At 45.7% G+C, this 15,959-nt stretch overlaps 1 protein-coding gene across 5 annotated transcripts in view; it reads left to right on the plus strand.

Moving 5' to 3' along the window:
* Positions 1-15,959, plus strand: part of dgkza (diacylglycerol kinase, zeta a) — a 432,154-nt gene that overhangs the window by 375,192 nt on the left and 41,003 nt on the right. For all 5 annotated transcript variants that reach the window (XM_067993676.1, XM_067993677.1, XM_067993673.1 and 2 more), the window contains one exon: positions 3,068-3,102. In XM_067993676.1, the coding sequence (XP_067849777.1) occupies positions 3,068-3,102 (35 nt within the window). The remainder of the gene's footprint in view (positions 1-3,067; positions 3,103-15,959) is intronic.

Raw genomic sequence — 15,959 nt, forward strand, 5'->3', positions numbered from 1 at the left:
GCACAGTTCTGGACTCCATATTATAAAAGGGATATAGAGGCATTAGAGAAGGTACAAAAAAGATTCACAAGGATGATACCAGAACTGAGAGGATATACTTATCAGGAAAGGCTAAACAGACTGGGGCTCTTTTCTCTAGAAAAGAGAAGTCTGAGGGGTGACCTGAAGGAGGTCTTTAACGTAATGAAAGGGTTTGATAGGGTAGACGTAGAGAAAATATTTCCACTTGTGGGGGTGTCCAAAACCAGAGATCATAAATATAATATGGTCACTAATAAATCCAGTAGAGAATTCAGGAGAAACTTCTTTACCCAAAGAGAGGTTAGAATGTAGAACACACTACCGCAAGGAAGATTTGAGGCAAATAGCATAGATGCATTTGAGGGGAAGCTAGATAAACACATGAGGGAGAAAAGAATAAAAGGGTGTGCTGATAGGGTTAGATGAAGTAGGGAGGGAGGAGGCTCGTGTGGAACATAAACGAAGGCATAGACCAGTTGGGCCGAATGGCTTGTGTATGTGCTGTACACTTGGTGAAATTCGATGATCAACCCTGGAATATTGCTGTGAAGTTCTACCCTCATTCCAAAGGACATAGCACACATATCTAATAGGCCTGTGATCTGCCTTTTACTAACGTAGATATTCAGGTGTGGGTCACTGTTTATCAAATCATCCTTTTCCTTGAAGGGGGCTAATAAATTTGAATTCTGTTGGTCCACTGCTGTCAGATTAGTGGCAGCTTTGCATTGGTCCCCTCTTCCTAGAAAAACTTACATTATTGCTCTTTCCTGTTGGTAGCTTCCCTGGGCTATAATTATTGCACTGTGGATGGGTACGGATTGTGAGGCTGGGTACACCACAGCCAAAATATTTCAGCTGTCGATCTCTTATCCAAGGTAGTGACTTTCCTCAGTGTTCCCATGTCTGGTATCCCAATCCTGCTGTCCACTTTGTGTGCTTGTAATACCAGCGTGGATAAGGTTGTCAATACCACTGACTCAAGTGCAATTTGGTATTTCCATGGTAAGCCTTTTCAGAATTACTGAGATTTGATAGGAGTCTGCAGGGAGTCATGAGAAGCTTCTGAATTATACAAATGTGACCTCAAGCCATGGCTTTCTAACCAGAATTTACTACAGGATAAGGCCATTCCACCCAGGGGGGTAAGAATGTTTGTTGAACCAATTTCCCTTTGGCAAACTGCAAATCACCAGTGAGAGCTACGCCTTCCAGATAATAAAGGATTTGGGAAATTGTCCAGGTGTCACTCCTCTTTCCTGCCCATTCCTCATCCAGACAGTCATTTGGAGATTGTCATCCCGTGCTCTGCTGTCCTTATCCTAACTCACAGCAAGTCCCGTTCACCCATCACCCCTGTGCTCACTGATCTACGTTGTCTTCTGGTCCACCAATGCCTTGATTTTAAAATTCTGATCCTTGTGTTGAAATCCCTCCGCGGCCTTGCCCCCTCCCTATCTCTACAACCTCTTCCAGCCCTACAACCCTCCGAGATTTATGCAATCCTCCAATTCTGGCCTGTTGTGCATCCCCGATTTCCTTCATTCCACCATTGGCGGCCGTGCCTTCAGCCGTCTACCACTGTCACTTCAAACAGTAAGTGTCTATCAGGTTTGATAGGGATCCTGTTGATTTTAATTTCCCCTTGCACAACCGCCACATCCTGAACCCATTGGTTTACACATTCTGCTTTGGGTGTGTGGGAGGTTTTCTAAATTTACAGCTCTTTTTATCGGGGGGGGGGGGAGAAAGAATCTGCATCCCATATTAAATGTGCAAAACCATCACTCTGAGGAGATGTAACGGTTTGGACATAGAAAGATAAATCGAAGAAAATGATGCATACTCACCTCCGCAGTCCTTCAGTGTCAGGGTACATAAAGTGATTGATGCATTCTCATCTCGACATCAGTCGTGGTTCAGACACACCCCACCTGGAGTACAGTTTTGGTCACAGCACTTCAGGATATATTGGCCTTGGAGGAGGTGCAGCACAGATTCACCAGAATGACACAGGAGCCTAGAGGGTCAAATTATGAGGAGAGCTTACATAAACTTGGCTTGTAGATTGAGGGGCGATCTGATTGAAGTGTTTGAAACGTTAAAAGGATTCGATAGGGTAGATACGGAGAAACTATTTCCTCTGATGGAGGAATCAAGAACAAGGGGACACAATCTTAAAATTTGAGCTGGGACATTCAGGAGCAAAATCCGGAAGCGGTTTTTCACACAGTGGGTAGTAGAAATTTGGAATTCTCTTTCCTCCCCCCTACCCCTCCCCAAAGGCTGTGGATGCTGGGACAATTGGAGCTTTCAAGACTAAGATCGATAGATTTTTATATTAAAGGGTATGGAGCAAAGGCGGATAAATGGAGTTGAGGTTCAGATCAGCTGACAGAGCAGGCCCAAGCGGCTAAATGGCCTACTCCTGTTCATATGTGAGTGGCGTTTTTACTAGTCCCACATTAGCTAAACCTTGCGTTTATTTAGCACGTCAATCTGACACAGCATGCCGGGGCCCCTCTGGCTCACAAAGCAGGTTTAAATTTGTAATGTTTCCAAACCATTGCGAATATTGCTTTTAATCTGAGACAAGTTACACAAAGCTATAATGTGCTGCTTATTCAACACAGAATTCTCACCACCTAGGGGTATCAAATACTGCCCCAACAAAAAAACCCCACCGTTTGACCTGAGCCTTCTGACGGGGAAAGACCCAGCCAACTAGTAATCATGCCCAAATGTGAAGCACTATATGGTCCTTAAGGACGCTGTATGCATGATTCTGCCAGCCTTGCTCTAAATTCCATGTCCTGAGACTGCTTGTAAATCTGTGTGCAGTTCAGTGATACCAAAGAAAAATATTTACCAAACTAAATTTCTCTACTGCCTGGGAACCTGCCTCATATGAGACGTGCAGACATGATGGGGATGGAGGGATTATTTCACTTTTTGTATGTTGCTCTTGAGGCAAAGTGCAAGTAAGTAGGTAAAATGCCTCCTTTTTCATTTTTATTCTCATTGATTTATTTTTATTTTTTTCCAGACCTGAGAAAGCTGCTGCATCCAGCACAAGTGCAGGTAAGGACTGCAGAATGCAATCGCTCACTGAGATTCCTTTGCAGACCTTTATCGGAGGCTGGCAAAGCTTAGTGATGTCATTTCACCCATCAGTGTCATCACTTCAGTGTCGCTGACACTGGACTATGCCTTACCCGGCTGTGTCGCTGTTACTGGACTATCCCTTACCCTGCTGTGTCGCTATTACTGGACTATCCCTTACCCTGCTGTGTCGCTATTACTGGACTATCCCTTACCCTGCTGTATCAGTTACACTGGACCATCCCTTACCCTGTTGTATCAGTTACACTGGATTATCCCTTACCCTGTTGTATCAGTAACACTGGACTATCCCTTACCCTGCTGTATCAGTAACACTGGACTATCCCTTACCCTGTTGTGTCAATAACACTGGACTATCCCTTACCCTGCTGTGTCACTATTACTGGACTATCCCTTACCCTGTTGTATCAGTAACACTGGACTATCCCTTACCCTGCTGTATCAGTAACACTGGACTATCCCTTACCCTGCTGTATCAGTAACACTGGACTATCCCTTACCCTGCTGTATCAGTAACACTGGACCATCCCTTACCCTGTTGTGTCAGTAACACTGGACTATCCCTTACCCTGTTGTGTCAGTAACACTGGACTATCCCTTACCCTGTTGTGTTAGTAACACTGGACCATCCCTTACCCTGTTGTGTCAGTAACACTGGACTATCCCTTACCCTGTTGTGTCAGTAACACTGGACTATCCCTTACCCTGCTGTATCAGTAACACTGGACTATCCCTTACCCTGTTGTGTCGGTAACACTGGACTATCCCTTACCCTGCTGTGTCACTATTACTGGACTATCCCTTACCCTGTTCTGTCAGTAACACTGGACTATCCCTTACCCTGCTGTGTCAGTAACACTGGACTATCCCTTACCCTGCTGTATCAGTAACACTGGACTATCCCTTACCCTGCTGTATCAGTAACACTGGACTATCCCATACCCTGCTGTATCAGTAACACTGGACCATCCCTTACCCTGCTGTATCCGTAACACTGGACCATCCCTTACCCTGTTCTGTCAGTAACACTGGACCATCCCTTACCCTGCTGTATCCGTAACACTGGACTATCCCTTACCCTGCTGTATCAGTAACACTGGACCATCCTTACCCTGCTGTATCAGTAACACTGGACTATCCCTTACCCTGCTGTATCAGTAACACTGGACTATCCCTTACCCTGCTGTATCAGTAACACTGGACTATCCCTTACCCTGCTGTATCAGTAACACTGGACCATCCCTTACCCTGTTGTGTCAGTAACACTGGACTATCCCTTACCATGCGGTGTTGCTAACACTGGAGTATCAGCTGCCCTGCTCTGTCTGTAATGCTGGATTATTCATTCCCTTGCTGTGGGACCAGATCCGCTGTGTCATTTACCATGCTATATGAATACTGCTGTTTTGTCAGTAACACTGACTCTGTATTGTGTTATGTGAGGGAGCCTGGACTACTGGACATAGGGAGTTACCTATGGAAAACACTGAGTCATACAGGGGTAATATCTTCACTGGCTACTTGTAACTGCAGGAGCTCTCTGTATAGTTGTCAGTTCTAGTTATCCTGTGCTGTTTTTGACTGTTGTCGTTGTCTATCGTCCAAGCAATGATTCATCTATAATTATGTTAAAATTTGTAACAAAATTTGTATCTGTTTTCTGTCCATTCCACTCCAAAGCTTGACAAGTTATGTGGCTGTGAGAATTTCTCTAGTATGGAGAAGTAACAGGGCAGAGAGAGATGAAAGAGGGGCTGATGCTGTTCGTCAGCTCAATCAAGAATTGTCACGATGAAAGTGTTAAAGATTCATGTTCACCGTACTTAAAAAAAAACACATTTCCTTGGATCTTAAGGTATTTATAATAAAAGTCACATCTTTGGCTCAGGTTCCCAGTCTCTAACCAACATCTGAACTCGATTTCTTTCAGCAATCCATCCTCATCCCTGACAGTCACCCAGATATTTCAATTCCTGTTTGGCAGAGATGAGACTGGCATTTTAGGCAGATATCCAGGTTCTCTCTCAAATTCCTGAGATACCCTGATAATGGTTGCAGCGCCTGCCCTTCAAGCTACTCCTCTGGGGCCGATCACGGTTCCTTTCCAGCTTTTGAAGTTCTGAAAATGAGGCCAGCATCCCTTCTCCTTGGGTTATAATTCAAGGGCGTAATACCAATTATAACTGACGACCAACGCACGGTGCCAAGAGCAGCGAGGCAAGGAGTCACTGTCGTAGCTCCTGACATTGCTGAGTTACTGATCGATCTTTGCCACAGTGAGGGATAAAATAGACGTCTCGTGCCCCTCTGTCTCGTGCCGCTCGGCCCCGTACTCTTCCAAGAGACCGGGTCAGAACATCACTGGCAGGTACCTGGGTGCAGATGCCACAGTTAGTGTTGGACTGTGCAAGATGGAGATAAAGGTGGAGGGGAGCGAGGGGAAGTAATAAAAAGTCCCAAGAATAAAATGATTTTGTGACATAGAATAATAGAATTTTACAGTGCAGTAGGAGGCTATTCGTCCCATCGTGCCTGTGCCAGCTGATTGAAAGAGCTCGCCCCACTGCCCCCCGCTCTTTCCCTATAGCTCTGCATGAGCCGAGGCAGCGAAGCCTAGATTTTCCGATTAACATTATTTTATTTGTGTTCCCAGATGTTTGCTAGTCCCACTTTTCTTCCCTACTGACATGAGATGCGGATTTGCCTCCACTTGCTGCGTCCGCGCAATGCAACGGCTGAGATTGGAAACTCAGTGGAGTTGAAAGAAAAGAAAGACTTGCATTTATATCGTGCCTTTCACGACCTCAGGTGGTCCCAAAATGCTTTACAGACAGTGAAGTACATTTTGAAGTGTGGTCACGGTTGTAATATAGGGAAACGCTGCAGCCAATTTGTGCACAACAAGGTCCCACAAACAGCAATGAGATAATGACCAGATAATCTGTTTTAGTGATAATGATTGAGGGATAAATATTGGCCAGGGCACCGGGAAGATCTCCCTTGCTCTTCTTTGAAATAGTGCCATGGGATCTTTTATGCCCACCTGAGAGGGCAGACGGGTCCTCAGTTTAACATTTCATCCGAAAGACGGCACCTCCAATAGTGCAGCACTCCCTCAGTACTGCACTGAAGTATCAGTTTAGATTTTATGCCCAAGTGCCTGGAATTGGTCTTGAACCCACAACCTTCTGACTCAGAGGCAAGAGTGCTACCACTGGGCTGAGTGTCAAACCTGCACACCCCCCACTCTGAGTGACACCACATATTGTTGGAGCTCCAATGTGCTGCAATGTTTTAATTTTTTTTAAATTCGTGTTTTAAAAAGTAAGCGATTTTTATGCTTTCATTCGGGTACTTCAGATGTATCTTTCTAGGTCAGTTCTGTCCCATGATTTCCAGGTTGTGTCTTTATGCGTGGCTCAGGAACAGCAGTCAGTCCGTTCCTGCCATACATATGGGCATGGGAGTATTATCAGACACGAGCAGTTACAGGCAATGATCAACTCTTCTACTGTAGCAGACAGATAACAGGATTTTGACAATTTTTGGACAAGCATGGCTCAACTGAATAATTTCCAATCATGTCAGCGATTGACAGTATAATTAACATTCTTTCCTCTCTGTCGGCACCTAATTGTCAGCGAGTTTGAGCACAGTGATCAATTCCAGTTAACTCTGGGAAGAGTCTTGTGTAAAACAGGAATGCACTGATCCTGTGGTTCATTTTGGGGGAGGGACTTGCTGTGATATTTCAGAAGCCGAGATTGTAAAACTTGAACTGTCCACAGGGGTCATCAGGTTTGTTGTATATAGTATGTATAATGTAATTGATTACAATTTTAACACTGTACAGTAATTTTAATTGTAAATTTCTCTTCTAAATTCACTAATGAGCATTTACATTGCACTTTTAATGCGGAAAAAGCATCCCAAGGTGTTTCACAGAGGCATCAGGAGGGATGACCAAAGATTTGGTCGAAGAATGTTTTAAGAAAGTTTTAAGAATGAAGTTAAAGGAGGAGAGGAATGTGGAGAGGTTTAGAGAGCGAATTTCAGAGCATGGGGCCAAGATGGCTTAAGGCACAACTACCAGTGGTGAGACAAAAGGAGGGGGATGCTCAAGAGGCCAGAGTTAGAAGAACAGCGAGTTTGGGGGGATTGTAGGACTGGAGGAGGTTACTGAGATTGGGAGGTGCAAGGCTATGAAGGGATTTAAAAACAAGGATGAGAATTTTAATTTTGAGGTGTTGGTCGACCGGGAGCCAATGTAGGTCAGTGAGCACAGAGGTGAAGAATGAGCAAGACTCGGTGCGGGTTGGGATTCGGGCAGCAGAGTTTTAGGTGAGCTCAAGCTTATGGAGAGTGGAAGTTGGGAGGTCGGCCAGGAGAGCATTGGATTAGTCGAGTTGACAAAGGCATGGATGGGGGTTTCAGCAGCAGATGTGCTGAGGGTGATATTACAGAGATGGAAGTTGGCGGTCTTTATGATGGAGAGGATATGGGGTCAGAAACGCAGGGTCGAATAGGGCACTGAAGTTACGAACAGTCTGGCTCAGCCTGAGACCGTGACTGGGGAGGGGGGTGGAATCAGTAGTGAGAGTACAGAGGTTGTGGTGCGGGCAGAAGACAACGGCTTTGATTTTGCCAATGTTTAGCTGGAGAAAATTGTGGCTTATCCAAGGCTGCATATCGGACAAGCAGTCCGACAGCACAAAGTCAGTGGAGGGATCAAGAGAGGTGGAGAAGAGCTGGGTAACATCAACCAACATGTGGAAGCTGACCCCATGTCTGTGGATGATGTCGCCCAGGGGCAGCATGTAGATGAGGAAGAGCAGGTGGCCATGTTCTTGGAGGACTTTGGAGGCAATAGTTTGGGGGCAGGAAGAGAAGTCATTGATGGAGATGCTCTAGCTATGATCGGATTGGTACAAGTGGAATCAAACTAGGGCAGTCCCACTAAGCTGGACACAGAGGAGAGGCATTGGAGGAGAATGTTGTTGTCAACAGTGTCAAAGGCTGCATGGAGGTCAAGGAGGGTAATGCATCATGGTCAGAGTTACAGAGGACGTCATTTGTGACTTTGATTAGGGCTATTTCAGTGGTGAAACTTGATTGGAAAGATTCAAACAGGGAGTTACAGGAAAGATGGGCGCAGATTTGGGAGGCGACACACACTGAAGGACCTTGGAGGGGAAAGGAAGGTTGGAGATGGAGCGGTAGTTTGCAAGGACAGAAAGTGGGTATTTTGAGGAGGGGGTAGTGATGGCAGATTTGAAAGGAAGGTAGATAGTACCCGAAGAGAGGGAACCGTTAACAATGTCAGCTGGCATGGGGGCCAGGAAGGGAAGTTAGGTGGTCAGTAGTTTAGTGGGAATGGGGTCAAGGGAATGGGACGTAGGTCCTGTGGATGAGATGAGCTCAGAAAGGGTACGGGGGGACATGGGAGAGAAACCAGAGAGAGTCGCGGGTTTAGGACTACGGCATGGAGGAGTCTGAGGGGAGATTTGGCTTGGTGGAGAAGGGTAAGGGGGGGGAGCAGCAGAGACAGTTGAATGGATGGTCTCAACCTTCGTAACAAAGAAGTCCACGAGTTGTTGGAGGTGAGGGTGGAGGGGGCAGGAGAGAGGAGTTTACGGAGACAGTTAGTAGTGGGGAAAAGAAGCCGGGGACAGTGAGGCCTGGTAGTGCTTGATGAGGTCCAGCCAGGTCTGGTGATGGATAACTAAACCAGTTGTGCACCCGATACCCTCAAGTCTGCACCCCTTGGACTTGAGGGAGTGAAGATGGGAGCCAAACCGTGGAGAACCACCGGGTTGAGAGTGAGCAAAAGTTTTAATGGGGAAAATGGCATCAAAGGTGGAGGTGAGGGAGTGGTTGAGCAAATCAACAGCAGCAGTATCATAGTGAAAGGAAGGCCAAAGGCTGGGCAGTTGAGAGTTTGAAAGTGCAATTGTAAATGTCGGGGAGGAGAAGTTTCTCCAAGAACAGACACAAAGGGAAGTGCGCTTGGAAGCAGGATGTGGATGGTGAGGGAAACAAGGAAATGGTTGGAGATGACATTGTCAGTAATCGAGACTATGGAAGTAGAGGTGTTGTGGGAGATTGCAAGGTCAAGGAGATGGCCATGAATTTGGGTAGGAGAATAATATGGAGGGAAAGGTTTAGGGAGGACAGGAGGGCAGTGAATGCACATGAGAGAGGGCAAGGGGAGCTGAGATGGAGATTGAAATCACCGACATTGAGGAGTCGCTCAGTGCAGAGGCTGAGGGAGAATATCTCGGTGAGAAACCTGGATGTGGCTTGGGGTGGGTGGTGGAGGTGCAGTAGACAACGGGTATTTTAAAGGAGAAATGAGGAGATGGAATATGGTGAGGTGCTCAAAGAAGGGGAAGGTGCAAGAGGAGGAGGAGGAAAGATTGAGATGTGAATTGGTGATAAGGAGCACACCAATACCATAGAGGTTTGGGTGGGTAGGTGGTGGAAAGTATAGCCAGGCTTGGGAGGCTTTGGTAAAAGACGAGGTGTCGCCACCCAGGAGCCAAGTTTCAGTCAAAGCCGGGATGTCAAAACAATCATCCACAATATGGTTGTGGATGACAAGGGCTTTGTTCACAAGCGAACAGACATTCTGGAGGGAAATGCAGAGAAGTTCTCCAAATTCCCCTCCAAGTAACACCCATCCCGACTTGCACTTACATTATCGTTCTTTCATTATAGATTTAAAGTGGTTGGTAGAAGGATTAGAACGGAAATGAGGAAAAGATTTTTTCACCCAGAGGGTGGTGGGGGTCTGGAACTCACTGCCTGAGAGGGTGGTAGAGGCAGAAACCCTCAACTCATTTAAAAAAAATACCTGGGTGTGCACCTGAAGAGCCGTGACCCACAGGGCTACGGACCAAATGCGGGAAAGTGGGATTAGGCTGGGTGGCTCGTTTCTCAGCCGGCGCGGACACGATGGACCGAATGGCCTCCTTCTGTGCCATAAATTTTCTATGATTGTCGCTGGGTTAAATCCTGGAACTCCCTCCCTAACAGCACTGTGGGAGCACTTTTTACCACACGGACTGCAGCGGTTCAAGAAGGCGGCTCACTACCACCTTCTCGAGGGCAATTAGGGAAAGAGAAGGATGAGGCAGTTGAGGTTGTTGCTTGTAAGAAGACAATGATGGGCGCCTCAATGGACCCTTCAGAGAATGCTGAGAGAAGCGCAGAAGATAGCTATGGGCTTATTCGAGGAGCAGGCAGGCCTGGAACAGTGGCAAGAGAGTAAGAAGCAAGAGGAGTAGTGATGGGTTGGGGTAGAGGTTAGCAGGAGCCAAGTACCAAAGAGGGAAGGGATGAAATATTTCATGACTGGGCGACAGGAAGGGGAAGAGACGAGAGAAGGACTCGAGGGGCTGAGAGAAGATAAAAGGGCACTAGGAGCCTCCTAATGCCATCCCCAAATGGCTATTCTTTATGTGTAAGCCTAGACAGTGAGTGTCAATAGACTGTTCCATCATGGGAGGGGAAGGGGTGGTGGTGGTGGTAGCAGGGAGGGAGCTGCCATCATAGCCAACCCCAATCCTGTTCTCCCCCATCATCAACATGCACACTTCCCATCAGTGGTTACCGACCAGAAGTCAAGGACAGGATCCCTTCCCAGCTCAAGGACAGTGAGGATTATTGCAATGCCCCCACTGCTACTCTGACTGAGATCAGCTAACTCAGCACGGGCTATAATCAAATCTGATACCTCCTTGATCCCTTTGGGGCAGCACTAATACCATGGCTTCTACCCAATTCACATGATAGAGAAAGGGGATTTTATTGGACATAATGCATGGCAGGTCAGTGAGATGAATTATACAGAAAGTGATTGATGGAAAATAAGTTACCGACTAACATTAGCTGCATTACTCTCAAGTCGTGCAAGATTTATTTGCTTGATGGATTACAGAGTTGTCACCTTATTTACACAGCAGAAAGAAATCAAATGTAGCACATTACACTTTAATATTGTGTGGGACGCTTCCAGCAAGATGCTGCTAATACATCACCGCAAACTGCTCCCACCACTACTACCGCCAGTGACAGACCTGTAATTGCAGAGTACTTCACCCTGGTATTGCACAGCTCAAAATGCTCCCTCTGCAGAGACAACCCACGTTGTCCTATAATTGTACTGCTGGGTATTCTCGTGAAAATAAGTGTGAAAATGTCACTCGCCCATTACACCGTTGCATTTTATTTTGATGACTGGAATGCTAGTGGCAACGCTGGATTACAATGGTTCCGTGATGGCCTTACAAACTGATTATACATTGGCTTCATGTAGATTCGTGCCTTGAACAAATTCATAACATAATGTGACCTGATAACAGCGTAGGAGTATGTAACATCTCCAGACGAGCCAAAAAGTTCCGGTCAGGAGAGGACTGGCGGTAGAGGGGCACAAGGTTTACAGCCCAATAAACCCACTAAACCAAATAGTGTTTCTTTGTTTTGTAATTTAATTTTTTTTCTCCCTCCGCTGTATCATTCAGTCTCCCCAGCAAAAAGGATGAGGTGGGGACTGGCTCACGGCCTCCACTATTACCGCTCCATAACCAGCCACCAGGAGACGTACAAAAGTAGCCTGAGGTGACTCCCCCTTTTGTTTTCCCTCTCGGAACAAAAATTACTTTTGTTTTCAATTTAGGCTGAGGTGTTATGGCTGTTGTATTGCACCTCAAACTGAACTGATCCCCATTCTCCACCAGACCAGTGGGAGACACGGTCACCTCTGTTGCCTGAGCAGCCCGTGACATGTATTGTTAGCGTGTTCATTTTCACTTGGTTACACGTCTTTCATCCTTGACTCTGAGCTATAATCGGGCTTTTTTGCTATGTATAAATTAACTTTGAACAGTAAAATAAGTGCTAACAGTGTCCATCAACATCGCTAAAGCAGTTTATCTGGTCATTTATCTCATTGCTGTTTATGGGACTTTTCTGTGCACAAATCAGCTGCCACATTTCCTACATTACAACAGTGACTACACTTCTAAAAATACTTCATTGACTGTAAAGCGCTTTGGGGCATCCTGAGGTCGTGAAAGGCACAGTATAAATGCAAGTCTGTCTTTTTTTTCTTTTCTTTCTTCAGTTTCCACAAAGCATTTATTTATAATTTTAAAATATAGCTTCATTAGTGTTTTGGGGGCTTTTTTCTGACTGCATTCACCTTTTGACAAGTGCACTGGGAAAATGTTTTGAAGCTACACAGACGTGTTTTGGTGAAAGAGCGGTCAGGATGGGGGGCCTTGGCCCTGGCTGTCGTACGTTTTTTGTGCGATGTGCTTTTAAAATCAAATCAAACTGTGCGCACATCCCTTCACTGCAGATTAGCCTGATCTACAGCTTCCAGCTGAGCTATCAAAGCTGAACATGAGCTGAAAGTCTCTCAGAGGAATAGATAATAAACATTGCTCTCTAGTCCACAGGGACTCCCATCAAAGAGCACAAAGCTACTGACAGAAAGCTTCAAAGACTGCCAAAAATAAAGCAAATTATCAGTGATGTGTTTATTCAGAACCCCCATATCACACAGTGAAAAACTGGTAATGGCCATATTCATACAACATGCACAGGGGAATGCATTCATTCTCCTGTAGTTTAGAATAAGCCTGGTAATACTTCAGCTTTTATAATACAAGCCTAAGAAATATCCGATCCGACTTCGCAAATCCCTCAGGTCCTATGTGACAAATTCAATAAGGCTTCAAATCCCACATCATGATCCACCACAGAACCCAAGACATTGGTTGCATTCTACCAGACGTTTCTCTGGCCTTCAAATTTGGATGTGTGACTCGTGTAGTGGAGCAAATTGAATTTATAGTACTGTGACAAAAATGAAGGATTTTCCTATGTGATGGATGATATTGGATTCTTTCCTGCTAGTAAACAGTACACACATGGTTAAAGCCAGGTACTATTAGCTGATTTTTCAAACTGCGGCGAATATACATCACCTGGCTGATGTACATGTCTCAGGACAAGGCTTTTGTAGGTTGGTTGCTGTGATCATTCGATGTGTCTGGAACCGATCAATGGGCCGAGGTAGTCCATTAAATTACAACCATCCTCTGTGTGTGAAATCCTGGAGCTCTTTTTAAAGTAATAGATTAGATTGCCCACTATATCTGAGGTGTTCGAAGACTTCAGTTAGATTTATGAGATGGGCAGGGCCCTAATTCTGCACAGTGATGGATAAAGCTCCCAGGAATTTAAGGTAGGATGTCAATTGATCTCCAGAATTAGATTCCTGCTATATTTGCTTTGTGTTACCCTTGAAGTAACGGGCATATTTGTTCAGACACTGATCCATTCCTCGTTTTGTGCAGTCTAATTAAAGGGGAGATTTTGTTTGCTGTGAGAATGTTTCCATTATAGAATCATACAGCACAGAAAGAGGCCATTCGACCCATCATGACTGTGCCGGCTCTTTGAAAGAGCTATTCAATTAGTCTCACTCCCCTGCTCTACCCCCATAGCCCTGCAAATTTTTGCTTTTCGAGTATATAGCCAGTTCTCTTTTGAAAGTTACTGTTGAATCTGCTTCCACCACCCTTTCAGGCGGTGCATTCCAGATCATAACAATCAAAAAAAAAATCCTCCTCATCTCCCAGCTTTTATATAATCCTCATATCATTAGCCAACTTTTACTGTATTCAGCTTTTTACTCATTGCATTGAGAGTGTTTAGGTGAACAGCTTGAATCACGAGAATGATGCTGAAGCGAATTGTTGTTGAAATTCTGGTCTTCAGTTGCGATGGCCAGTTGTTATTGACCAGCACCATGATGGAGCTGGAATTCAGCATGTGCCGGTGATCAAGCAGTTCTAGAACCCACACAATGATGGCGGTGTTCTAGAAGCCAGGGCCCATCACCATCACTAGAATCCAGAACACACCACAATAATGGGGTTCTTAGGAGTATAAATGGGGCAAGGTTGGCAAAGATTATATATGAACATGCAAAGCATTGGAAATAAGGTTGGGGAACTAGAGGCACTAATTTAAATGGAGGGGCCCCAAGCAGGTAGGTGGTGGAGGTTCGGGCTGCTGAGCTAAGCAATGGCTTCAGGGCCCGGAGTTCAGGGAGGTCAGGCCCTGGGATTCGGGGAGTGGGAAGTCGGGGCCGGGGCCAGGGCCTGGAGGTTGAGGGTCTGGGATTCCGGGGCCGGGTGGGGAGGCAGGAGCGGCAGCGACCGTGAGGACGGTTAACAGGGAAGTAAGTTACCTTTTCTCTGCAGGGGATCTGTAGAGTTGGTTTCCCTGAGTGCAGCCAATGATGGCACTGGCTATCTCAGGGCAAGCCAATGTTGCAGTGAGGACCTGAAGCAGGCGTAGTGCCCCTTATTTGCATATACAAAGAGCCTACACCTGCTTCAGGTGTGGGTACAGGACGCCTCTTGTTTGTCCTTACCCAATATGGCAGGCAGCACCATTTTGGGCACTGAAGAGGCCATTAACACCTGAAAAACGGACGCTCTGTGACCCAATTTCTAGGCCACTGTTTTCAGATTCAAGCATCAAAAAATGTTCCCATTAATAGATTATTGTGTTAGTAAAATAAAAACTTTTGAGCAAAAAGTCATTAAAAAGTGTGTATTAGGTGTCAGCCTTGGCTCAGGGGTAGCATTCTCGCCTGAGTCTGAAGGTCGTTGGTTCAAGCCTCACTCCAGGTACTTGAGTGCACAATCTAGGTTGATGCTTCAGTGCTGCACTGTCAGTGCCGTCTTTCAGATGAGATGTTAAACCGAGGCCCCGTCTGCCCTCTCAGGTGGATGTAAAATATCCTATTTGAAAAAGGGGAGTTCTCCTGGTTTCCTGGCCAACATTTGTCCCTCAACCAACATCACCAGAACAGATTATCTGGTCCTTATCTCATTGCAGTTTGTGGGATCTTGCTGTGCACAAATTGACTGCAACATTTCCCAGCATTACAACAGTGACTACACTTCAAAAGTACTTTATTGATTATGAAGCTCTTAGAGACGCCCTGAGGTCATAAAAGGCGCTATAGAAATGCAAGTTTGTTCTTTCTTTGCTATAATAAATTGGGTCATCAGCTATGGTGAGGTAAAGACTGTAGTTCCATTCTTAAAATGGATAAATAAGTCACTTGAGCTTCTCTCCTGCAGTTAGTTTACACAGTAAGAATACACAGGACAGCCTTCAGTGTGTAGGAGACATCTATAACCTCATACACTCTGAGATTCCTTTGTTTATCAATTATGTCTTTGGAGCGTCCCCATTGAGGTAAGAAGGATAGGAAGTAATGGTCAAAAGGCTACATTCCTCTGTGGAGTGTGATGAGTGCCGATTACATCCCTGCACAGAGTCAGAATGTGTAAGCTAGCTGGAGTTGGAAAGAGAAATATTCTCCTGAAGCAATCGCTTACTGTCCTTATCTTTGCCTTTCTTCCATCTTACCCTTCCTTTTTGTAGATAGCTCCCTTCTCCTTGCATCACCGGTTGAAATCTGTGAACTTTCAACCATTCCCATCCCCCCCCCCCCCCCACTGCAGTTCAGACGCCCGCTGTCAAGCCTCAGCAGCAATTGGTCTCAGATGGGTTTTAACTGGGGATAGCCTGAGGTTAAACATCTGGCAAAGGAATGGTCTTCTGCACCAAGCAGTAATCAGGTGTACATGTCAGTTTGAGGAGACTTAAATAGTAAATACGATAGTCCTTCTCCTCCCATCAAAGATCCCAACCCCCATCTGAAGGTCACAATTCCAGACCCAGAGCTGTTGTTCCTCTACCCCCCCCCCCCCCCACCCTTG

Source organism: Heptranchias perlo, chromosome 12, assembly GCF_035084215.1.
Source record: "Heptranchias perlo isolate sHepPer1 chromosome 12, sHepPer1.hap1, whole genome shotgun sequence".
In the NCBI taxonomy this organism is placed as follows: Eukaryota; Metazoa; Chordata; class Chondrichthyes; order Hexanchiformes; family Hexanchidae; genus Heptranchias; species Heptranchias perlo.